Raw genomic sequence first — 27254 nt, 5'->3', positions numbered from 1 at the left:
GCTAAAAGTAGTTACTCTAGAAGCAGTATTATGCAAAAGACCTTGTGTTTAAACACTTTTTAGGTAAAAAGTGGCTATGCGCAAGCTTAAATGAGGAATTCTGTTGCGCATAGCTACTTTTGGAGTAAAAAGTGGTTACGCCAGAAGAGCAAAAAAGTTATAAATAGGTAGAAACTCATTTTTTTTTCTCATTTTTTTATTTTCCACACTCTTAGAGAGTTAGAGAGATGATTGAGAGTGAATTTCAAATCTTAAATCTAGAGAAATCAAGCTTGGGGCTTGGATTCATGGAGATTTTCTATACCTTCTCTTCTACTCTTTCTTTCTCTCTTTCTTTTATAATCATGTTCTAATTTACTTCGATTAGGGATTGATGGATCCAATTTAGATATTGTAAATTGATTGTGGATCTAAATTCTAAGATCTTGATTGTATTAAACATTTAATTTTTTCCTTAATGCAATTCTTGGATTAACCATTCAATTGAATTGAACTTAAAAAGTTTTCATCAATGGAAGTTAAGATAATTTTTTAGATCTGAATTGAATGTCAAGGTTATTGATATCTTAGGAATAAGCATTTATGATCTTGCGATATCTTAATTTCTAATACCTAATGTAACACATTGAATTTAATTTTTAAAATAAATAAATTTCATAATAATGGGAATGATAAAAATTTTCATTCAATTAGTTTCCAACACATAGTTTCAATAAAGTCTTTTAAAATAAGGATGGATTACCATTTGAATCAAGTAATTGCTATAGAACTTAATTAATACATTTTAGTTCCAAAAATAAATATTCTAAGCTCTATATCAGTATCATCTATCTCTTCACTGAGCTCGATGTTGATCGTCTTGATCACCTGACACTACCACACACAAGCACAGAGACTCACCTTACACATTTTATATATTTACTAACATAATTCTAATCAAGCATCCTACAAATACAACTAATACTTTTCAACATACTATTCCAATTCACAAATAGGTGCACTCACTGCACCATCAAACAATCTACACACGCGTGCGCTTACTGCACGTAGTCACGCTCACTGTGACACTATGATCATAGATTCCTGATGCCTTCAATCAATCTCAGGGACTTACTCAATTTCATACCATGGATGGTCGTCAGATAGCTCCCGCTCCACGGATACAATGTGTGCGATATTGAGCCCCCAAGCAAAGGTGTTAGTCAGAGGCCAAGTTAGGAGGAAAGTGTGTGGCATGTAATGAACTCACGCTCACTATTGGTGTCATCACCACTCTCTCTTTCTCAAAGTATTTCTACCGCCCTCATCTTCCACACCCCTAGTGTATCGCGAAACCATTCATAGTTTTTCAACATTTCCAAACACAATCATAATCACAATTAACATGTCATTTTTCCACTTTCAACCATTTCATATCATTCGTCATCAACAAATAGCATGTTTACACATCTCAACCATATTATACTTAAACACAGAATTTCCAACATCATTTCATCACACACAACATTCATTATCCATCATACACCTTTTCTCAAATAGCAATCATATTATATTACACACCACATTTCCATCAAGATTCAATCATAACCAAACATTCTCATAAAAATACACTTCTTCCTACGTTTCATTCTAACCACATTATAATATATATCCAAATAAACAATTTCCAAGGATAATGAGATAGGGTAGAGTCTTCCCTTACCTAGGAATGAAGACCCAACAAGAAATCAACAATGAAAATACTCCCATCACGGATTTCATCCTAAACACATAAAAAATCTCCATGAGAAATTGAGAAAGTAAGGAAGAGGGATGAAAATCGAAACTCTAATCCATGAAACTCACCTCCAAGCGTTCCAAACATTATTTCAATCTTCAACCTAGCTCCAAAACGGCTTTGGAGACAATTTAATCGGTGAAATAAAGTTTTGAGTTGAAAAAATCAAAGGAATTTCGAAGAGAAGAATGAAAAATAAATTTCTCAAATCCTAAACCCCACAAATACCTTTCTGGTTGCAATATTCTCGCTACAGTAAGACATATTTCGCTACAGCGAAAATATTAGAGAAAACTACACTCTAGTTTCTGTAGAATTCACTACAGCAAGACTGCAACCCAGAAATGCACTTATCTATGTTGCCTTCTCGCTACAATAAAGAGTCTCTCGTTACAGCAAGAACACTTTTGCAGCACACACTTAGTCTTTTCAATCAATCCAAACACATCCAATATCTCAATACACCACCAACATCTACAATTATACATACATACATATATATATATATATATATATATATATATATTCATCTACACGTATTCACACATATTTATGTCATCACACACACACACATATACATTCATATCATCATACTCATCAAATATATATTTAAATAGCAATCGACATGCTTATATAACAATATTACAAAATTTGGGGCATTACACCTAATGCAATATTTGATTAATTTACACCTAAGGAAGTAGGGTAATTAATTGAATATTAGGATCATTGAGTCAAGGAATTAAACTTTGATTAACCTCACTTTAATTTCTGTAAAATCTCACTACAGCGAGACTGCAATCCAGAAATGCATTCATCTATGTTGTCTTCTCGCTACAATAAAGAGCCTCTCGCTACAGCAAGAATGCCTTTGCAGCATACACTTAGCCTTTTCAATCAATCCAAACACATCCAATATCTCAATACACTACCAACATCTACAATTATACATATATATATATATATATATTCATCTACACGTATTCACACATATTTATGTCATCACACACACACATATACATTCATATCATCATACTCATCAAATACATATTTAAATAGCAATTGACATGCTTATATAACAATATTACAAAATTCGGGGCATTCACCTAATGCAATATTTGATTAATTTACACCTAAGGAATTAGGATAGTTAATTGAATATTAGGATCATTGAGTCAATGAATTAAACTTTGATTAACCTAGTAAAATTAATCATCAAACAATTAAGGAATTTAAAATTAAGATCACATTCAGTTTTGTAATAAACAAATTGGTGAAATCAACCCTAACTTCATTTGATTAATCATCTCATTCTTTATTCTGTTATGTTGTTACCTTTTGAATTTTTTTTGCACATTTATGATTTAGTTCTCAAATGTTCAAAACATCTCAAATTTTAATTAGCTCAAATAGTTTTTGATCTATAAATTGGTAATTGAATGAATCAATCCTTGTGAATGATACTTAAAACTTAAAATTATAATTTTATTACTTGATACAACTACCTAATACACTTGCTAAATATGACTCTAAGAACATGACAAATTTTTGCCCTAAATCCATTATATATACATCAGTGAGCTATTTTTTACCTTTAGAACTATTGTTTTGCTATATAGAATTTCTCCATTACTAGAGGTACTCATAACACACCTTTGAGAATTAGTTGTTTAAAAGCTCCTTTCTATGTCTTTCTTATTATACTAATAATCTTTCTTCAAGTGCCCTTTGATACTACAATGGTAACACTTGACATTCTTTCATCTTTGGAATTTTGATCTACCATGATTTTGACTCCCACTAGGGTCACAATCCATTGATTTTCTTCTCGTTACTGCTAAAGCTTTTGCTCGTTTTGAACTTTTTGCTCTATTCTCTTTATTGTTATGTCTAGATTTTTCAAGAATTGCGCTGGCTACATCAAAAAAGGATAAAGAGTTAATGATATTATTATTTATAATATTGATGATGACTTGATCGTTTGAAACCGGTAGACTTTGAAAGAGAAGCTTTACACGCTCATTGTTTACTATTTTGAAATTCGATGTTGTGGATCGAGAAAATAGCATATTTAGATTATTGATGTGATTAGTCACATATGACGTTTCACTCATCTGAAGAGTATAAAATCTCCTCTTTAAGAAAATTCTATTGTAAAGAGACTTGACCTCATACAATTTAATGAGAGTATCACAAATTTTATTTGCACTTTTCTTCTCCGCAATACTTGATAAGATAGAATTAACCATTGCCAAATGCAAATTTGCAATAGCATTATCATCGATTTCTTTCTAATTATCATTTGTTATATTTCTGTGTCTTCATTCAATTACTACTAGGCAATTACCCATCCTCAAAATTGCTTTTATCTTCAATTTTTATAAAGAGAAAATATTCTTATTTAAGTTTTTAATCTCAAATTTTGTTGCTATTTTTTTAACTAGATCAATGTGCACAGTAATAACTAATATCTGCAACATGAAAATTTGCTTTTATCTTCAATTTTTATAATGAGAAATTATTCTTGTTTAATTTCTTAATATCAAATTTTGTTGCTATTTTTTTAACTAGATCAATGTACATAGTGATAAATAATATCTGCAGCATAAGCCAATAACCTTCAACACTAATACCACTATTAAGTAATATATATAAAGTAAATATTTACAACTAAAATAGAGTTAAAAAATATTAGAATTGGAACCTTTTATTATGTGGAAGAATAATACAACTTATCTTTAATTACAAGAAAAAATAATAACACTATCTCTTAATAATAGAATAAAATAAAACTAAAAAAATCTTACTGGGAAAACTTTCCTTTTTCCTCTTTGAATTTTTTCTATAAAAATAACACTAAAAAAATGAGATAATATATAACGAAAAAACATGTATGTATTTATAGTTAGAACTCCAACTTCAACTTGTGTTCCTCCTAAAATTATGGAGTATTCTTCACCTTATTCTATTCACACAAATTGCAAATTTCAATGAAAAACAATTCATCTTTTTTTTTATTTATTTTTATTTTTACTTTTTCTTTTACCACAAAAGGGACTTTACCTTTTCAATGTTAAAAAACTAACTAAATTAATTTTATTTCATATCAAATTTATTCCACACCTAAAATATAATAAATATAATTTAAGTTATTAAATTGGAAGCATTAGTAGTTATTTTAATTATTATTTTAAAATTCAAATATGAAATATATAACTATATTCAACAAAATAATTAATAAATAATATTAAAAATAAATTAAATAAATACTAAAAATATAAATTAAAAATATTTTCAAAGCTTAAATTGCTTCAATTATTTTTAGTAAATTATAATTAAAATAAATTATTTATATATAATACAATTTTTAAATAACTTAAATTAAAATTACAACCAATATTATTTTTTAGTGAAAAAATAAATTACTAAAATAACATAATAAATTTAATAACAACTAAACTAATTAAATTAGTACTAAAGAATTTTAAAACAAAATACTAACCTAATACTACTTCTTCAAATTGAAAAAGAGGTCTAAGCCGTAAATTGAAAAATTTTGTTTAAATATACATATTATATACACTTTTATATTGAATAAAAGAGTGTAACTATAATTTTTTATCCAAAGGATAAAATGGTGTATTGCGACACTAGAGACAATTTTGCCTCTGTTATGAATTTTACCAATATCACTTTTATTGTGAGCAAATAAGATTTTCTTTTTAATATATACTAGGTAAGGAATTTGTTTTTAAAATTGTATTTTTTTTTTAAATTTAAAATCCAATCCAATAGTTCAATTTTTTTTTTATATTTTTTAACTTAAATTAGATTGGAACTTATAAACACTCATACTTAATTTTTTAATAAATATTATAAAATTGCTAACCATTGTCTTAGGAGTATCGATTAATGAATATTTTTTCATTAAAAATGTATTAATACATATTTATTGTAATTTTAATATATTTTCAGCATATTTTTTTAATATTTTTATTTGTTAGTTTCTTAATTAGAACTCTAAAAATATTGATTAATAACCTTAATTTTAAAAATTATGTAAAGTATTCAAATATCATACTTACATTATTGTAATTTAAAATGATTAAAAATTTAAATAAAGTTGAAAGGATGGCTTATGGCAGGAAAAGAAAGTTGAGAAGAAGCGGAGATGAAGTGCTAGTGTTAGGGTACACTGCCCTTTCTCACCAACGGACCATGGTTTCACTTCCGTGACTCGCCCAATCCCAAGATGTCGACCGTATCTTGCGACAAGGTACCACGATTAGATTGCATAACACTTAAGCTACGTCGTTTCGTTGCCCTTATTCATTTGTCGCATCATTCCCACTCCAATAATGAACGATCAAGCTTATATGTTCCATTCATGCTTCCGATACACATTTTTTTTTTCTTATACTGTGTTATTGGTGTTTATGTGTTATTTTGGAAACAACTTAGTTGCTTTACACTATTAAAATGTGATATTGTGGTTGTAGGATGAAGTATGAACTGCTGTTACAATGGCCTCGTAATTGAACACTTCTATTATGCAATTTCTTGTAATCTGCTACTACTGATTTTGATGTTAGCTTCTGAGGTCATGTTTATTTACTTTGCAATTTTTTGGATATCAATTAATAGGGATGTTTCTGCCATTTGAATGTCACATAATTTTGTTTTATTTTGATTGAAAACCCAAAGTTATCATGGATAAATTTAGCAATGGGACACGAGTCTCTCATAATTTGAAAATCCTTCAATGGTTCAAACAACTACAACCATAAAGCATTTTGGACTATATGACGCCACTGGACTCAATTACAAACTAAATTATCAGAGATTTTATTAATTATGAGTTCCCTTTTGATAATTTCCTTCAAGATTCTTTTTGGTCTTCCTCTATGATTTCACTCAGGGCTAAAAGCCATAAAATCAACCCTCCTCATTAGTGCCTCTAGTGGTGCACTGAACCTTGAAGACAAAATGTTGGTCATATTAGTCCTATGCACTGGACTCATTATATGGCTGGCATTTGTGGTTCTTGACTAGAGTGGAATTTTTAATTGCATTTGTTAACTACGTTTTTCATTATGGCTTAAGGTGACTACAAGAAATAGATTTTAATTTTCTTTTCTATGTTTCTGGAATAGTTCTGTTCTCTATCTTCTTTTTTTGAGGTTGAGTGTCATTTGTTCCTCCCTTTCATTGTAGGATTTTCATTATCGTGCTTCTGTGTTTCAAGTGGATTTTAACTCCTGATGAGACATGGTTTGAAGGTGAAGTCTGTTAATTATGTGATGAAAATAGGTGGCTTGTGCCATGACTAATTTCTACATTTTTGTAATTCTTCATCCTTCACCTTGTTATTACCAACTTGACATCTAACCAAGGATAGGCTGAGAGCATTCAGAGTTGGGTTTAGTGTGATAATCTGAAAAAAAAAAAAAGAGAGGCTAAAACGGGGTCACTTTGTTGTGTGGCTTCAAGGCCACATGGATCAAATGCAGCCAATAGGGAGTGGTCCATGGGTCTTGATGAACCCTACTGGCAAAGTAATACAAGCTTTTCACCTCTTCCATCAAGATGGGATTTCCAATTTCAGTCTGAAGGGCATCCATACAGTTTGCAAGATGGTATTCAACTCTATGAATCTTCTACCTCATCAGATGGTAAAGACAGTAGGGGCTTGGTCAGTGGCAATTACCTCTATAATATGCCTTATTCTGCTTCAGATGGTCCTGGGATCTTCCTCAGTAATTCATCTGACTCTAAGAGTCCTCAGTGGATGCCTCCAGCAATACAGGAAATAAGTATTCCTGATTATGAAACTGCAACTAGGAAAGGTAATCTTGAATGTCTAAATTATTGTGTTGTGTGTGTCGTCTAATTTTCTCATTATTAGGATAATTTAATTAGTTGTTTTATCCTTTACATTATGCATCTGTATAGACATACTTCAAAATATTTTAGTGTTTTGTTTACTTCTTGTTTTATTATATAGGAAAAATGGACTTCCAAAATATTCATTATTGAGGTTGATGCCTTTAGTTGTTTCTACTTATGATTTGGATGCTCAGCTCTTCGGTCAATAACATTTGAGTGATGAGATTGGTTTTTCATCATCTGAAACTGAATCATTAGTCATGTTAAACAGTCATCTGCATTCAGATGCAGAAAAGTGGTAAATTTCTCTGAAAAGAAGGGAAAATAGAAGTAGACTTGAGTAATAGATTCTGGACATATAATTTAGATTTTATACTGCCAAATTGTAGGTTGCAAAGGACTTGAGCTACAGCATTTTGGATTCTGGTGGAACAAAAATAATTCAGTTTGAATATTAAACATGCTTCCACTGTTAAGATGAAAATCAGATCTGTCCAGTTGATGAAAAGTAAAATGCCCTATTATACTTTGAAGCTGTTGATGACAATCAAAATGACATGGAACGTAAAATATTTCAAGAGTTTTACCTAAAGGAAACAGTGGAAAGGGGGAGGGGGATTACAAAAAAGAAAAAAATATTTTTGGGTTCCTTTACTTGGCAAAACTGTCAAACTTGTGTTTGGATGCTTTAGTAACCAAAATAAAAATAAGGGACATCAGGAACTAGATATGACTTTGAATCTCTGCATCGAATATCGATGTTACCATAGACCAAAATAAGCAGCCAAATGTAGTGAAGACTTTCTTTCTAAAGTCAAGTGAGATATGTTGGATAGAGATAAGCAAAAACTGTCATAGATGCTTTGGAAGCTAAAAGAGGTCACTTAAAAACTTGATCATATAGCCCATGCCATTCTTATTTGTTGTTGTCATATGTATATGTCTGAAAATTAAATCAATATTCCAGTCCAGCAACATAAGCATTGATTATGGTTTGCATACAAGGTGCAGAAAATTTATTTATATCTGATGCCAACAGCATAGTTAATTAATCCTGTGCAGAAAATATGACTTGACAGAAAAATAAAGTCTGCTTGAAACTTCTAGTTAAAGAATGACCTTGTATAGAAATCACGGAATTCATTTTCCAGAATTTCAACAATTCCAGAATTTCAACAAAAAACTCCTAACCTTAGTTTATTGTATTTCCTTTTTGTAAATATTTTTAACAAATGTACCTTTTTAAGTCATGCTGTGCTAAATATTAATCATATAAGACATACAAAATGTTGTCAGTACTATCATGGGAATGAATCAGTAGCCACGTATTCATAGCATTATGTGCTTAGGGTGACTTTAGTGAATTCATTGTCAAGTAGAATGCATGTTTGCATGTGATGTGACCTTATTCTGGCTACTCATGAGAAGCATTGTTCATTATATCCCTTTGCTGTATGAGTGATAGATACCTAATAACATACCTTAATATTTTGTAGAATATCTTACCTTTTCAATACTTGAGGTGCTTCTAATTTTGTCCCTTTGGAAGAAGAAATTATTAATGTAAAATATGCTCTCAGCCCTCTTGTTGGATATGATTAAAACATTGTTGCTATAATTATGCTTATGATGCTAAGGTGAAAAGTAAAAACAACAAAAGAAAAGTCACTTTGCAAGTTATAGGGCATTCTTTGAACTGGTAGAGAGCTAAACTCATCTCTCTGTTAACAGTTTTCTATTGGGTGCCAAAAAGACAAGGTTATTAATGGCATATGGCGGGTCATGGCGAAAACTTAAAAAAATGCCAAAAATTGTGGCCGCCACCATAGCAGATTATGGTAGATATAATAAAATATTTAAAAAATATTATAAGTCATAAGAAATGACAGAAAAGAATTAACTCAAAACATAAGTAACATAACCCCCAATTCAAAGCATAATTCAATTCAAAATAAATAGTCATCAAATGTAAAGTTAACAAAATTAACATAAAAATTGTTAATCTAATCCTCTTTTTCAACTCCAACGTAGTCATCTTTCTCACCCACCAAGGCATATCCTTTCCCTTCTCTCTCAGATTCTTGAAAATTAATTTCCAATTCATCTTTTGTTTCTTCTGAGATGTCTTCATTTTCTAATTCTTCATCATCATCTTCAATCATCATTTTCTCTTCTCCTTTTGTTGTTGAACATGCCTTGATCCTGGAAACTTTTGGAGCTTTAATAGTAATACTACTTGATGGATTTGTTTTTTAGAATAACTTCTGGTATATGTTCTAGACACTAATTCTAGAAACTTCATGAACAGTTGCCCAATTTCAAGTGTTATCATCATAAAAAACTAAGTCATTTTTAGCATCCTCATCAAGAGTGTCATCATTCATCTTTTCAACCAACCACTCATTACACTTATCAATGTCATTGAGTGTAATTGGATCAATTACATATTTAAGATTGTAACGTTCTTTGAGTTGGTTATAGTTTCATAAATCAAGTCATGAAATTTTGTGATCCAATCTATTCCTCTTTTTTGAATGAATTTGCAACGTAAGTGAAATTAAAAAAGTATTGATTAGTTTCTTTCTAATTTCTAAAAGAAAGTACTAAGTTTGAGAGATAAGAAATTACTTGTTTAAAAATACTTTAGTTGCATTCACATCCAGATGTGCTACATATTAAGCTCAAAATTTTGATAGCTAATTGTTGCAAATGTGGAACTGAATGTCCATACATTCTTTACCATTAAACTATAAATCAAAGATAAATTATAAAATTAAAGGTCTTAATTATAAATTAACTTGAAATTAAAAAGTTGAAGTTTTTTATTAATTACTAGGAGTAATGCTTTTTCTTTGCGTTTTTATAAAGTAGGACACGAAGACCACCACCAATCGTATAAATTGGTAGGTTAAGTAGTATACTTTGTTGCACATTTTAATTTGTACCAACCTCTTGATACAATCATACAATTCATCTATAACCTCTAAATCAAATTCTATTTGAGAGTTGTCATGAAAGAATTTTGGGTTTAAAATGTGACCAGCTGCATGCAATAGACAATGAAGTTGACAAGTCTATCTATTATCAATGACTACAAACGCATCTTTATATTTGTTTTCATTATTTTTAAATGACTTTATAATAGTTTCTTTAACTTTCTCTATTGCTTCATAAATATATCTCATGACTAACCTTTCACCATCAACTAAACATATTATCCATATAAGAGGAGCCATGATTTTTAAAGTGTCAATCACATTATTCCAAAATATAGGATTTAATATAACTTTTGTTGCTTGCTTTCCTTCAGGTTCCTTTGATAGCTTGATTTTGCATCACTCCTCAAAAGTAAATATTTTTCTAAGATTTGCTTTTTTTTTATGAAGTTTTTCTAATGATAGAAAGGAAGTTTCAAATCTAGTAGTCATGTGTCTCACAAATTCCCTTATTTGTAAAATTTTTCAACAAACTCAAGGTAATATAATGACGGTAGATAAAGTCAACCACAAATATTCCCCTTTGAATTGTCTTCTTTATTAAGGAAAGTTTTTCAATATCTTCAAATATAAGTTTATGGAATGAGCTGCACAAGGAGTTATAAAGATGTGGTCTTTTTTCTTCTAACATCTTACCAAAACATAATTGCTTCCATTATTCGTTATAACTTATACAACTTTATCCTCTTCAATTTCTTCCACAAGAGCACCAAGCATCTCAAATAGTTTTTTGTTAGTCTCAACAAAATTAGATCCATTAATGGACCTCACAAACATAGTCCCAACAGGAGATTTGATCAAGAAATTAATCAAACATCTTTGTTTTCAATCGGTCCATGCATCTGACATGCTGGAACAATTATATTTGCTCCATTGCACCTTATAATCTTTCATAAGAGAGTTGATATATTCTATTTTTAAGAAGTGGAACTCTAATATCATGATAACTCGAAGCTGACAAATTTGGACCAAAGGCACAAACAGTTGTAAGCATTTATTCAAAGCTCTTCATTTTAACAAGGTTAAAGGAAAGGCCAACTTGATACCAAAATTGAGCTATATATTGATGGACCCTTATCTTGACTTCCTTGTCACATACTTCTCTTATATTTGCTTGTCTTAATTTTAACTTCTTTTTTTTCTCAATGACACTTTTTGGTTTCTTACAAAACAAGTTCATTGACCTTTTTTTATTCCCCATAGCACTACTATGTGTCTGGTTATTCTCCTCATCCTCACTTTCATCATAGCTTATATCTTCAAAGCTCCTCACATATGGCGTCTTAAAGTTGTCTTGACTCTTTCTATCCTCATATGCCTCAAACTCTTTTTTAACTTCTTCTAGACATTTGGGGCAACCTTTCACATTACGCTTTTTTTCAATCAAATGTCATTTCACTCTAATGATTCTTAGCACTCATGATTTTTCTACAAAAATTGCATTCAATATTATTTGTATCTCCCTCTTTCAACGAATGAGCATATCCATCCGGGTTAGAATGATTAGAAGTTCTTAAAAAATTTGATGAAGACTCTTGTTGAGTCATGTTAAGAAAACTTAAATAAAGAGAAATTATTTGAGGAAAAATAGGATGAGGGAGAGGGAAAAACTTAAATGAGGCAAATAAGGAAAAACTGAAAGAGGGAGAGGGAAAAACAAAAAAAAAAGGCTACCATAGAAAATGGAGGAGCAGTCCCTGGAAAAACAGGGGTTGAAGTGGAGCAGTTGTCGCAAGAGTTGCAGCAGCAACAATCACCAGAAAACAGGGGTTAAAGAAAACTCAAAACTCCAACAAGAACAAAGAGTAGAAGATAGAAGGTGAATCACAAATCAAGAACACAAATTGAAGAATAGAGAAATGAGACAAAGAAGAGAGACAACGGTTATTTTTTGGGTTAGGCTCATTGGTCCTTTCTTTGGACCGGGTCAAGTCCACTGCTCAACCCATTTTTTCTGCAAAAACCCCCATGATCACTATTACCGCCATGTGCGTAATGGCCACCATGGTGCCGCCACCAGAAAACACCATAAAACTCCATGCCTAAGCATGAAAACCACCACCAATTTGGCTGCGATAACAGTTATTTGATAACATTGCAAAAAGATTAAGCCCATACATAGAGAAATCTGGAATAGTCCAGAATTGAGTCACAATATATCCAGTTCTGCCTCCAAATGCCCGAACATTTTTTTTTTATTTGAGATTCATTAAACAATTGAAGACATTCCTTTCCCTGTGTATGGTATATGAGTTTGGTGGCTTCTTCTCAAAATGTCACGCCTGTTTATTGGTCCAAACTAGTAATGGTTCGTAAAATGGATTGGCCAAGTAAATGAAGCTGCAGTTTATCATGCATTAGCTAAACTTTTTAATGTTTCTTGTTGCATTTGATTAACTGAATTTCTTCCTTCTTATTTGTACTCAATAATAGATCCTTCTTTGAGCCAGATATTCTTTACACCAAACAAGGAGGTAATAGTTTTAATTAAGGATTTCAATTATTAAAAAAAGTGTTTGCATTGCAGTTGATTTGTGTCTGTCTTGAAATAGGTTAATAAGTCGAGATGTGTGCAGGTTACTTCTGAAAATCTGGATAGTGGAGACTCTGCATCATCCCAGTCAGATAGCAGTGAGTCTGAATCTGCTACAAAATCAAGTTTATCCTCACGAAAGAATTTCTCTAAGCACTGTTCTTTCATCACCAAACATGTTCTTCCTTTGTCATTTCCAAACCTTACAACTAATATGGTAGCCTTTGAACCTGCCGATGCAGGTTTCTCAGAGTTTGATGCTTCCAATCCTCTCAGAGATGCCCAGCATTGGAGTAGTGCTAGCAGTAGTCTGGATTCTGCAGATGTTTGTGAGTTATTTGAATCTGAAACTTCTGGTTGCCCACGTATTCCTTCAGATGGACCTAGGTGCAGTTTGTGTGAAAGATTTTTATCCCATAGATCACCTTGGAGTTCCCGTCGAATTGTGAGAAGTAGAGACATGCCTACAACTGGGGTTCTTCCCTGTTGTCACACTTTTCATGCTGAGTGTTTGGAGCGAGCAACTCCGAAGACACATAAAAATTATCCTCCTTGCCCTCTCTGTATAAGATTGGAGGGGGAAAATTCCTTTGATCAACAAGATCTTTCAAGACTGAGAAATGATTTTCCAAGGCTTCGACCATTTTGTGAGGATGGAGATGGACGCTCTAGATCTTGGGCCTCTGCGCAGGCGGGTGGTTGTGTTGTAGGGGCTTTGCATGCACCACCATGCAATGCTATGTTCTTGCACAATCGGAATCGAAGTAGAAAGAATCTTTCTTTGAAGGATAATTTAAGTAAGGAAAGTCATTGTAAGGTAAGGAAAAGTGGACCATTTTCCTTACAGCTGTTTGGTGGAAGCTCAGCTGAACAGGAAGCAGTTGGTTGCTCTAAGGTACCTCCAGGCCCAAGTTTGAAGAGGTTATGGGAAGATTCTAGACCTGTAAACGTGGATGGAAAGTTGTAATTTAAATGATATCCATTTTTCCTTGAAGTTCAGAAGATTCGAGTGAAATTTTATTGTAGGGGTTCGTAATCAGCTGTTGTATAGATTGACATGTTGTACTTCTATTGAAATTTGAAAGTCATGATTGGAATTGAATCTTCTGGTTCACTGTTTATGGTTAATACTTTATCGATGGTTGATAATAAACTGTGATGACATGGCAATAGAGAGAAGCAACTTTATGACACCGATCATATGAAGCAACGTTTCTTGTATAAAAGTGAGGCCACTAAAAGAGGGAAATAAGCAGCATACTTATGTTGCTCTTATTCAAGTAATCCTTGTGTACTATATGAAGGGTGAGAGGTTAGCAACATTTATTGGTGGCTGTATAATGAATGGATAAGCTTTTTGATCCCTCGAGTATTTTGTTTGATATTTTCTGAGTTAATTTTTGGAAAGGAAGTGAAGGACAAGACTTATATAATAATTATGCTTATTTAAAACTTTTTAGATGAGAGAGATAATTTATAAACTTTACAAAATTCTCTTAAACTCATTGTTGTGTTTCTCTAATTTAAAATATTTTTTTATTAACTTTCCTTCTTTTTTTTCCTTTTATTCTTTACTCTATAAATTCTTACCTTCAATTTTTGTTCGGTATTCAAAATCTTGGGCTCTTGATTTTGACTTTGACTTTTGGTGATAAAGATATCAATTTTGTTATTGAGAGCTTGAGGCATATGTACTGAAACCTTAACGTTTAAAAATGATAAAGTTCGTGCATTGAGATATGTGCTTGCTAACGATTTTTCGTTTTGGTCAATAAACGATTTTGTTTTTAAAGAAACGAAGAGGTTATACGTGGTCGTACTCTTGTAGGAGTCCCCCACATGCCTATAGCGTAGATTCGTGGATAAGTCCCTACTTGTATATCAACCCTTTATTTCAAATTAAGTGGGGCCCATTTTCAACCCTGCATAATACTTACCAAAGGACAATACAATATAGTTTCCGAGTTTGAAAAAAAATATTTCAATTATTTTCTCTGTACACAATTTAATGTTTATTTTATTAAATCATTTTATTTATTATGCCACAACTATTTTTATATCCTTTTATCACAATGCAATAACATGTTTTTACGAGGGATTCTCATTAACGAGGCACTAATTTAGAAACATTAAATGCATTTTCCTAAACGCTTACAATTACTTTTAGAAACGTGTTAAAATTATTTCTTTTAGGATATATTAAATATTTTCTTTTTTGATAAAATTTCTCATTCTTATGCTCTTAACAAAATGATGGGATATTAATTGACATTAATTTTTTAAGAAAGATATATTGTTTGTAAGACAATATTAAAAATCTTGTATTAATGAAAAAATAAATTTAAATCATATTAAGTTTTCGTTGGTTAGTGTATAATGGAAGAGGTCCATCAAAATGGTGGACCTGGTTTTTAGGATGGGGGTATATAGAGTTGGCACTGTTATGGCACATCTTGGATAATGCTTAACTCAATACTCAGGTTTGGGTTCTCAATCTGGGGGCCTTAAATCTAGTTGAAAAGAGACTTGTGTTCTTTATGTTGATTTCTTTTTGGTAAAAAGAAAGAACCTAAATCACTATGGAATAGGAGTTAAAATAACAGAAAATTTTAAAATGATAATACAAAATAAATTTTGTGTTGAAGTTATTATTAAATATTTTAAGCATTATTATTATTGTTGTTGTTGTTATATTTTAATACATCTCAAGCTTTTGCTTGCTATAGAAACTACTAGAAATAGTTGACGTTGCTTGGTAGTTTTTTACTACACCTTTGGGCAAGGTAGGAGCTAGTATATGAAACAGATAAAATAATGCCTAGCTTATCTCAGTTAGGTCGGTTTGGATATAGAACTTAGATTTGAGTTATATTTATTATTTCCTTAAATTTCTAGAAAAACTAAGATAATTTCTTTAGGTAAAGTTAAAATTTGAAAGAGGGAAATACTTGAGCTCGTTATTTCAATTTTTATGTTAAAACTGGACTGAGCCACAGAAAAATAAAAAGTTCATGATTGGAATTAACTCATCCATAAGTGTCTTATCAGAAGTCCAATGTGGTGCATCTATCTCCGCAAAGGAACGAGCTTAGCCCCATTGAACGTGGGGGGCCTCAGTTGTATATTGTAAGGTTTTGTCAATTCTAACTCCCAAATAAAAAGAGAAACCCAAATTGGAAAAGAAAAACACAAAACGTGTTTTCTATATCAGTTTTTGTAGTAGGATCCATTTGTGTGATGTGTGGTATGAAGGCATTCAGCACCACAACTTCGATAGGACCCCGTAGCCTAATTTCTCATACCATTAATTTTATTTCATGAGTGAAAAAGCGTTCAATTTTCAATGCCAACTACAATGGACCATTCTTCTAGCCTTTTCACGTGCTCTGGTCAAATTGCTACGACATTTGCACATTGTGTACACAAACTTGATGCACAAGAAGGAACCTTGAATTGCCTAGTGTTTTTAGCTACTTCCATTCATGACCACACATTGCTATTAATATTTGTGATGGTTTAACATTCCCACTAGCCATGTTCTAGTCACTGTCATTTTCCTTCAATTTGCCTCAACTACCCAAAAGATGAAAATATTGAGACACAGACAATCCTCCTGTTGAGCTCAAATGCGGAATAACTTGGACGTGTAAATTAAAATTCTGACGTAAACTGGCGAGCAATAATTCAGACCTAATAAATAGATCTAGCAGCGCAGCGGTGTAACTTGTAAAGTGTGCACTGAAATACTTCCCAGGAAAGAGAGGTGGATCACAACGGATCACTTAAATACCAGGTCTTTCCTTAGCCAGAATCTTTCCAGTTACAACACTAATACAAATACACACTTCTCCAGCAATCCAACAATCAGCCACGGAAGGATAACAAAAATAATTCTTTTCTGATGTGGAAGATCAGACTAAACTGCAACCACAGAGCATACTAAGAATTATTTTTAACTGAATAAAATAAGCAGATAAAGAACACCACTATTTAACGTGGAAAAACCTCCAATGTGGAGGAAAAACCACGGGACAAACTCCGAAAAATATTCCACTATATCTCAGGATATTTACAATATCCTTTCAACACTCTATCACACAAGAGGTGTAAAATATAGTGTACACAGTGAGACCCACTCCTATTCAAATATTACAAATTTTGTAATACCAAGAAGAAATAGAGATGATACCCACCCCAGTGTATTTTTCTCACACTCTTAGGATTTACTCAACACTCTATTTTTTTTTCTCTCACAAACACTCACAATGCTTGATGAAATCTTGTGTGTGTCGCTGCTTGTGCTTCCTTCAATTTCATTTCACGGCTATTTATAGCCAAATAAAGTTACTATTCATTTAATAAAATATTATTAATTGTTTATGAAGTCAAAAAAGGGGGCACCGAAATTGAAAATGTGCTGGACCTCACAATTCTCCCCCTCCAGCACAAAGGTGCACTCTTGGAATCTTCACATGCGATCTATGCCAATCAGTTTGGCACACTGTTGATGTTTTTCTCGTGCAACAACTTTCGTCATCATATCAGCAGGATTTTTATCCGTATGAATCTTATCTAGCTTGAATTCTTGTTCTTCCACTGCCTGACGCAGCCAATGATATCTGATATCAATGTGCTTCGTACGAGAGTGATACATCGCATTCTTACTTAAATCTAATGCGCTTTGGCTATCACAATGGATAACGTACCTTTTCTGCTCAATTCCCAGTTGTTGAAGAAACCTCTTCAACCAAAGAATTTCCTTTCCTGCTTCAGTCATGGCAACATACTCAGCTTCAGTAGTTGACAAGGCCACACATTTCTGCAATTTGGATTGCCAAGATATAGCTCCCCCTGCAAAGGTAAACACAAGTCCTGAAGTAGATTTTCTACTATCCAGGTCACCTGCCATATCTGCATCTGTGTATCCTTCAAGAACTGGGTTAGGTATTCCAAAGCTCAAGCACATATTAGAACTACCTTTCAGATATCTCAAGATCCACTTCACTGCTTCCCAATGCTCTTTTCCAGGATTGGAAAGATACCTGCTAACAACTCCGACCGCATGAGCTATATCCGGCCTCGTACAAACCATGGCATACATCAAACTCCCGACTGCTGAGGAGTATGGAATACCCGCCATAGCTTCTTTTTCTTCTTGACTTGTGGGACAACTTCTTTTGCTGAGTTTGAAGTGATTTGCCAACGGTGTACTAACTGGTTTAGCCGTCTTCATGTTGAATCTGTCCAGAATCCGATTCACATACCGTTCCTGCGATAACCACAACCTTCTGGATTTTCGGTCTCGCATGATCTGCATGCCCAAAATTTGTTTTGCAGGGCCCAGATCTTTCATATCAAAAAACTTTGACAATTCTTTCTTCAAATCACCAATCAGCTTCACATCCTGTCCCACTATCAACATATCATCTACATACAACAGAAGGATAATGAATTTATCACCTGGACATGTCTTGACAAATACACAATGATCTGCATCAGTCTTGGCATATCCATGACTCGTCATGAACGAGTCAAATTTCTTATACCACTGTCTTGGAGCCTGTTTCAATCCATACAAGCTCTTCTTCAATCTGCAAACCATGTGTTTCTTTCCAGTTTCCTCAAAACCTTCTGGTTGCTCCATGTAGATTTCTTCATCAAGGTCTCCATGAAGAAACGCAGTCTTCACATCTAGTTGTTCAAGCTCCAGATCCAAGCTAGCCACCAATCCGAGTATAACTCGAATAGAGCTCATCTTCACAACTGGAGAGAAAATTTCATCAAAATCTATTCCTCGCTTTTGTCCAAAACCTTTTACAACTAAGCGAGCCTTGTACTTCAACAGCTTGTCACCATCTTTCTTAAGCTTGAACACCCACTTATTTTTCAAGGCTTTTCTGCCTTTAGGGAGCTTGACCAACTCATAAGTATCATTCTTCACCAGAGAATCCATTTCTTCTTGCATGGCTTTCATCCACTGGGATTTATCCTTATGAGTCTGAACTTCTTCAAAGTTTTCTGGCTCCCCCTCTTCAGTGATGGTAATATACGTCGAACTAGGGTACTTTGTAGATGGCTGGTGTGGTCTTCTTGATTTCCGAGGCTGAGGTGGAGCTTCTGGGTTTTCTTGCTCAACACCTTCATCATCACCATCTTCTATTGCTGGCTCATTATCAACCCTAAGTTCTTCATCACACTCTCCCCCTATTGTGGCATTTTTAGGAGGAACAACTGGTGTAAGATCAACCTTACCACCTGGTTCTCTGATTTTTGGTGAAGCAGAATCCGACATAGTTTCTTGCTCATGGAACACTACATCTCTGCTTCTAATAACTTTCCTATTTTCTGGATCCCATAACCTGTAGCCAAATTCCTCATCTCCATAGCCCAGAAATATGCAAGGAATGGCTCTATCATCAAGTTTTTGTCTCTGTTCCTTATTCACATGAGCAAAAGCTTTGCATCCAAACACTTTCAAATGAGAGTATTTAACATCATGTCCGGACCATACTCTCTCAGGGATATCAAAGCCCAAAGGAACAGATGGAGATCGATTAATCAGGTAGCTTGCCGTTAGAACAGCTTCACCCCAGAATGGCTTAGGCAGTTTTGCCATTCTTAACATGCATCTTACTTTCTCCATAATGGTTCTGTTGATTCGTTCGGCCACACCATTATGTTGTGGGGTTCCAGGTACCGTCTTCTCATGCCTGATGCCATGCTCAGCACAATAATTCTTGAATTCATGGGAAGTATATTCACCCCCATTATCCGTGCGAAGACACTTCAAAGGTTTACCAGCCTGTCTCTCTACCATTGCATGAAACCTTTTAAAGCATTGAAAAACTTGGTCCTTCGTTCTTAAGAAGTACACCCACAATTTTCGTGAAGCATCATCGATAAACGTCACGTAATATCTGCTACCACCAAGACTCTCCACTTCCATGGGTCCACATACATCAGAATGAACCATCTCCAAAATATTCTCTTTCAGCTTTGACGTTTTGCTGAAAGACACTCTATGATGCTTGCCGAATAAACAGTGATCACAAGGATTCAACTTTGTATTTTTGGCAAACGGGATAAGGGACTTTCTTGCCAAAATCTGCAATCCTTTTTCACTTATATGAGCCAATCTTTTGTGCCACAAATTTGGCGAAGCATCATCCTCGACTGCATTCAATCCTCCCTTGATCAGCTTTACTTGAGTTTTATACAACGTTGAATTTACTGTGCCTCTAGCAACCAACAACGATCCTTTGGTAAGCCTCCACTTGCCGTTACCAAAATGGCTGTCGTAATCAGCTAGATCCAAAGCATGCACAGAGATCAAATTCAGACGTAGATCTGGCACATGACGCACATCTTTTAGTGTTATTGTGCATCCTGTATTGGTTTGAATGCACACATCACCAATTCCCACAATATCTGCGATACTGCTATTGCCCATCTTTACTTTACCAAAGTCTCCTGCTTTGTACACAGTAAAGAATTCCTTGTGAGAAGTTGCATGATAAGATGCTGCTGAGTCAATGACCCATTCATCACATGAGTCTGTAACTTGACACTCTTCTTCTTCTTCAACAGAGAGTACTACCACATCCCCAGTTGTCACAGGGGATGCAGTATTTTCATCGTCATCCGATCTAGAGTTTCGTCGGTCTTTCTTCTCTCTGTTCTTCCAGGCTTTACAGTTTCTTTTTATGTGCCCTTCTTCACCGCAGTGGTAACACTTGAATTTTCTTCTGGGCTGAGACTGTGACTTATCTCTTGATTTGTTACTTCGTCCTCTGCTCTTACTTCTCCCCCTGTTCTCTGTGACAAGGGCATGAGAACTGCTTGCCCCAGAGTCTTTTCTCCTTGTTTCTTCATTAAACATGCTGTCTTTGACTTGAGACAAAGTCAGTTTTCCTTCAGGAGCAGAGTTGCTTAATGACACCACCAGAGTCTCCCAGCTGTCTGGTAAAGAACTCAAAAGTAACAGCGCCTGCAATTCTTCATCAAGTTTTATCTCCATGGTAACTAGCTGGTTTACCATGTGTTGGAAATCATTCAAGTGTTCTGCAACTGGTCTTCCATCTTGATATTTTAAATTCACCAGCTTCCGAATAACAAAAGCTTTGTTTTGTGCAGTCTTCCTTTGATACATTTGTTCAATTTTGTTCCACAGAGTCTGGGCATTCGTCTCTGTGGCAACATGGTGGAATATGCTGATATCCACCCACTGCCTAATTAAACTGACGGCCTTCCGGTGTATCTTTTTCCAATCCTCATCCTTCACGTCTTCTGGCTTTTGATCTCCCTTTTCCACAGGATCATACAGGTCCTTGTAGAAAAGTATGTCCTCCATTTTCGGCTTCCAAATAGAGTAGTTTGTTGCTGTTAGCTTCACCATGGTACCTACGTTCTCTTCCATTTAATTTACACTCGGTGATACAGAGCCCAACTTAAGCTCTGATACCACTTGTTGAGCTCAAATGCGGAATAACTTGGACGTGTAAATTAAAATTCTGACGTAAACTGGCGAGCAATAATTCAGACCTAATAAATAGATCTAGCAGCGCAGCGGTGTAACTTGTAAAGTGTGCACTGAAATACTTCCCAGGAAAGAGAGGTGGATCACAACGGATCACTTAAATACCAGGTCTTTCCTTAGCCAGAATCTTTCCAGTTACAACACTAATACAAATACACACTTCTCCAGCAATCCAACAATCAGCCACGGAAGGATAACAAAAATAATTCTTTTCTGATGTGGAAGATCAGACTAAACTGCAACCACAGAGCATACTAAGAATTATTTTTAACTGAATAAAATAAGCAGATAAAGAACACCACTATTTAACGTGGAAAAACCTCCAATGTGGAGGAAAAACCACGGGACAAACTCCGAAAAATATTCCACTATATCTCAGGATATTTACAATATCCTTTCAACACTCTATCACACAAGAGGTGTAAAATATAGTGTATACAGTGAGACCCACTCCTATTCAAATATTACAAATTTTGTAATACCAAGAAGAAATAGAGATGATACCCACCCCAGTGTATTTTTCTCACACTCTTAGGATTTACTCAACACTCTATTTTTTTTTCTCTCACAAACACTCACAATGCTTGATGAAATCTTGTGTGTGTTGCTGCTTGTGCTTCCTTCAATTTCATTTCACGGCTATTTATAGCCAAATAAAGTTATATTCATTTATAAAATATTATTAATTGTTTATGGAGTAAAAAAAAACGGCACCGAAATTGAAAATGTGCTGGACATCACATAAACAATCTCAGATTAGAATCCATGGTGAAGATGTGCATGCATGAAAGGAATTGATGTTTGTGATTTTACGTTGGGACGAGACAATTAGACAAACAAGGTTCCGAAGTCTGAATGAAACGGATTACAAAGATTAGGACTTACATTATCCTATAAATCCTTAAAAATTGTAAGTTTAAAATAAAACATTTCTCCCATGCATACCACTTGATCTTGTTTGGTGGCTGAGAGTAAAACCCAATTTGGAAATAGCGCAAGTAGGAGTAGTAATGTCTTAAAATGCGTGTATAATATTGAGTTTCATTACTTGAAATAATTTCTTTAACACTTATATCGTATTTTATTACATTTATTTATATTTTTCTTCACATGTCACATGAAAACTTAAAAATGTGAGAACCTGATTTATTTGGTAAAAATGAAATAGAAAAATTAAAGTGATAAATATTTTAATTTTCTTTGATAGGAGAAAAATAGTAGAGAAAAGAAAAAGTTGTAGGATTCACCACCTTTTAATTTATTTTACTGTCTCGTGTTAAACAAATAAGCAGAGAGATTTTTTATTTTGCATTTTCTTTAAATTCTCTCGTGTCTATTTATAAATTCATGTTTTAAATAAGAACATAGTTATTTATTTAATAAATTTTCCTTTCATCTTTTTTCATGTTTCTCTCACATTGAAGAGTTTTCAAGTTCGTTAATTTTCTCATCACTTTCTATCTACTTAGATTCATTTTTTCTCCCCATATCAAAATAACTATGTTCAGAAAACATTTCCACATAATATCTTAACATACAAAGTGGGAAAGAGGGAAAGCATGAGTAGTAACTCTGTTGCTGTGACCAGGTTGGACAGTTCTTGCAGATAGATGACCAGACAGATGAAATGTGTAATTATGTTTCACCAGCTTGCTGAAACAGAAACAATTTTAACCAGTGGTTCAGCACTCTTGTCCATAAGTATAATGCTCACATAATAATTGAGATCATCTTGGGCTATATTTTTTCTAGTATAATTTGATGTATTGCTCAAAATTTCTATCAATTGGAACATCAATGCTAGTTGGGTGGACAGTTAAAAGTTCCCTACCGCAATCACCCTCAAATACTTTTCTACTCAATTTCATTTTAAAGTCATATTCTGTAGCCCGACTTTGGTATTTTATTAGAAGCAGTATTTCAGTTGAGGAATGCTAATGCTACATTCTTTCAACATAATTTTTAAAAAGAATGTATTACTAATATTTTTTTTCCAGTTATTAATTTGACACGTCAAAGAGTTACTGTCATTAGCTGAATTATTAATATGCTCAACCTCTAAGCTATTTCGAGACGTACTTAATATATATATATATATATATATAAATATATATAATTTAAAGTCTCAGCTGAAAATATAAAAAAAGAATTGGAAAAGACAATGTGACATGTTGCTGATATGCTATCGCATTAGAATAAGAAAGCTTTTGAGATGATGATGGATGCTTGCTCATAAAACTATGCTTTTCTAATTAAGCAAAGTTTTTGTCAATTAATTTGTAGGCATGCAGAATCCCCGGGCCATTGATATAGGATGTAAAGCTTTTTATACTATAAACATAACAAGCAAAGTTTTATATAATGAAACGGTGTAACATCAAAACAGGATCATGACGGCTTCAGACAAGTTCTATGATGACTGCATGCCCACTTCAATACATCTTTGACATGGCATCATCATCTTAGTCCCATTATACATTTTCAACCTTTGACTCTCTTAATTTTTTAATCTGAACTTCATTCCTACAAGCAAACTTAGTGATGTTGACGAGACATGAGTATCGATCATTAGGTGCCACTTCTCCCCCGTAAAGGGAAATAAAATAAATTGACTTACTCTTTGGTATTGATTCATAATGATATATCATTATTAATTATAGGTGTTGAATTGGTTTAGAAAAATGTCTTTAATATATGTAATAGTGTATTCATTATTTATTTTATTTTAAAAATCTTTTTGACTATTTTAAATTTTAATAAATTTTAAAAAGACTAAATATTGTAATTATTAGTAATAAATATTCTAAATCATAGTTTCAACTGAACATGTTATTTCGAATTTAAGTCTCAGTAAATACACTTAAACACAAATATACAAGATTACAATTTTTATTTAATATTTAATGTAGAAAAAACTACTTAACATTAAATATATATTATGCAAATAAAACTTAATTTAATATTAAATTGATGATGAATAATAATATTTGGTAGTGAGTTTAGAGGAGTCATAGTGGGGAAAGAAGAGGGAAGCACGATGTACTACATAGTATGCAGAATTTGGATGGAATAACAAGCAGCATCATTAGGCCTACAGTGTCTCCAAAACTAGTTTGTGTTCCCATTCAGTGGTGTCTGTGTCTCCATGTCTCTTTCCATTCATTTTTGAATAGCAGGGCTCTCAGGTAGGCTCTTGTGTCCCAAGAAAAGAACAAGCCAATAATGAGGCGTTCCATTGCATTTTCCTTGGGGCCCTTCCCTTATCACAAACTTATGAATTTTAACTAATCTTATCCTCTTAAAACGCTCAACCGTTGGAAAGTTCACACAACTAGAAACTCGACTTTTGGTTGAGTGTGACATTGATACTAATTTATTCCGTTTTTTGTTTGATGAGGGGATATTATTCTTGGGTCACAACCAGGCCTCAAATTTGGACGAATTAAGACGTATTCATAGTCTTGTTTTATAATATATCATCACATGGAAGGAATATAATCGATAAGGATGGAAATTAATGAATCACGAACTGGGTCTTCTGTGTGGGGGCACCGTATTGTCCATATTGTCATAGGATTATCCAGCCCACAAGCCAGTGGCTAGTGTGCGTGTATGTCTATCTTTCATCTTATTTTTCTTGCAATATGCAACAACATGCAGAGTATTGGCCCTTGCAACTTGCAAGCCAATGTTACATCTCACTCTCTTTGTAATAAAGAGCACGAGAGATGCCACCCCAACATTTAGCCTATTTGTTTTTATCCATCAAATATCACAAATATTCTCGAGTTTAAAGAATATGAGGTTAATTATCGCTCACAACTCGTAGTTGTTGTTGGTATGAAAGAACTTTACACACAATAGAATTTAAACACCATACTTCTTGCTAAATAATAAATTACATACATGTAAATGCAATAAAGTCATGTATTGTTATCTTAACTCTGCAGATTACTGTACCAACCATTCAAGTTATTTAGCCTATTTGTACTTCTTCGACACTATTTTATTATCCATTTTGATTTTACCTAGTTTCTAAACGAAACATTGTATGACATTAGATACAATTAATTAGATGACCTTGTGGTCTATTAAATTTGTTAACGTAAGAACTCTTTACTTTTGTACCAATGACATGCCAAGTTGCTATCCTTAATCGAGGCATATATACTTAAGTCAACATTAACACATTATTTTACCTCTAGAGCCACAATAGACCCAAAAAAAGTGCATGGCAGTGCAAAGTAACTTATTTTAATGAATTCAAAACGCAAGAGTCCAGCCCATTTAGAAGAATGCTTCTGGTCGTCTTTGACCAGATTAATCAAAAGCATGCTCCATACCCAAATGCCCCAACAATCAAGCACAAATAGATGGCACTAAATGTGCCCTTATCCTCCTTCTCAAATATTAAAAAATATATACTCCATTCAAAGTCTTCCATAATACCTACCTAATAAACCGCCAAATTAGTTAAGTTTGGTCTTTGTCAGTCAATGACCCGGGCTTCAGTAGTTCCTTTCCCGCGAGGGTACTTTGTGTGCTTTTCAACTCTAGCTTTATTCAAACTACTCATGAATGCATCCTACCCGCCAATCAAATTTAATCTTAAATTCCTTTTAGATATATATTAATAATAAATTATACCATAAATTTAATGATATAATTTATTAAAATAAAATAAAAATAATTCATTTTAATATGTTATATTAAAAATATTATAATAACAATTTACGTTAATCTTACAAAACATCTCATGTACATTAAAACAAGTTATAGAATTAGTTAAGTATTACAACTTGCAACTAAACCATCCATATAGAAGTTATTGAATAGTTATGTTTTGTTATGTTAGCTATTCAATTAATGTAATTAACTTCCATGCAGATGTTTCTCCTAGGGACTTCCTATATTGTTATAAATACACGATGAGGTCTTTGTGCTTGCGTCTTATTCAGTTATATCAATCTACTTCTGTAGAACACTTCTACTTTATTTTAAATTGAATGATGTTTAGTCCTATTAAGTTGAGGTTACTTGCATCACACATTAATAATTGATATATAGCATCAATGCTCTCTAATCATCCCGTGAATAGAAAAAGCCTCAACTTTCATGAGAAAAATATTATAGAGAAGAAACAAATGCAAGAAGCAATAATGGAGCTAGGATGAAGATGTGTCTCCAATAGGTGCACAGCAAGAAACAATAACACACATTATTGTGTCTGATTATACCATCACCAGATATGGAAAGATGGTTGCGCTAGAAGGAAGCAATGATGCAAAAGTGTTGATCAATAATGCTACTATAAAAACTTTAGCTTTGGGGTTCTTCAATTGACTTTGTATTTCTCTCTTTCTAAAACGCTTGTTCTTGACAATTGTAGCCATTGTTTTCAATACTGAAATCAATTTTATCAAGATCATTGCTTACATTACCATGTTCCTTGTTGTCCTCGTTAGGGTCAAGTTGGTTGTGGTTGATTCCACTATCCCGGCCCTAATTTGTGAGGGGACAATATTA

The 27254-nt window shown here is 33.2% G+C and overlaps 1 protein-coding gene across 3 annotated transcripts; it reads left to right on the top strand.

Annotated features, from left to right (window-relative positions):
• Window positions 1–5923: 5923 nt before the first annotated feature.
• LOC113858332 lies at window positions 5924–14621 on the top strand. 3 transcript variants are annotated; one of them, XM_027490926.1, is made up of 4 exons: window positions 5924–6053; window positions 6992–7623; window positions 13093–13133; window positions 13236–14621. In XM_027490926.1, the coding sequence occupies exons 2-4, from the start codon at window positions 7305–7307 to the stop codon at window positions 14157–14159; spliced, it is 1284 nt and encodes a 427-aa protein (XP_027346727.1). In that variant the 5' UTR covers window positions 5924–6053; window positions 6992–7304; the 3' UTR covers window positions 14160–14621. The 3 variants fall into 3 exon arrangements, 2 of the variants coding, with proteins under 2 accessions (XP_027346727.1, XP_027346728.1); XM_027490927.1 differs by lacking the exon at window positions 5924–6053 and having other exon boundaries at window positions 7028–7623; window positions 13236–13290; window positions 13435–14519; XR_003503344.1 differs by lacking the exons at window positions 6992–7623; window positions 13093–13133; window positions 13236–14621 and adding an exon at window positions 6277–6624 and having other exon boundaries at window positions 5994–6053.
• Window positions 14622–27254: the final 12633 nt, after the last annotated feature.

This window comes from Abrus precatorius, unplaced genomic scaffold (genome assembly GCF_003935025.1).
Source record: "Abrus precatorius isolate BTA unplaced genomic scaffold, Abrus_2018 Scaffold2, whole genome shotgun sequence".
Classification (NCBI taxonomy): Eukaryota; Viridiplantae; Streptophyta; class Magnoliopsida; order Fabales; family Fabaceae; genus Abrus; species Abrus precatorius.
Note: the sequence above shows the minus strand (reverse complement) of the source record. Positions and strands in the feature narration are given on the sequence as shown.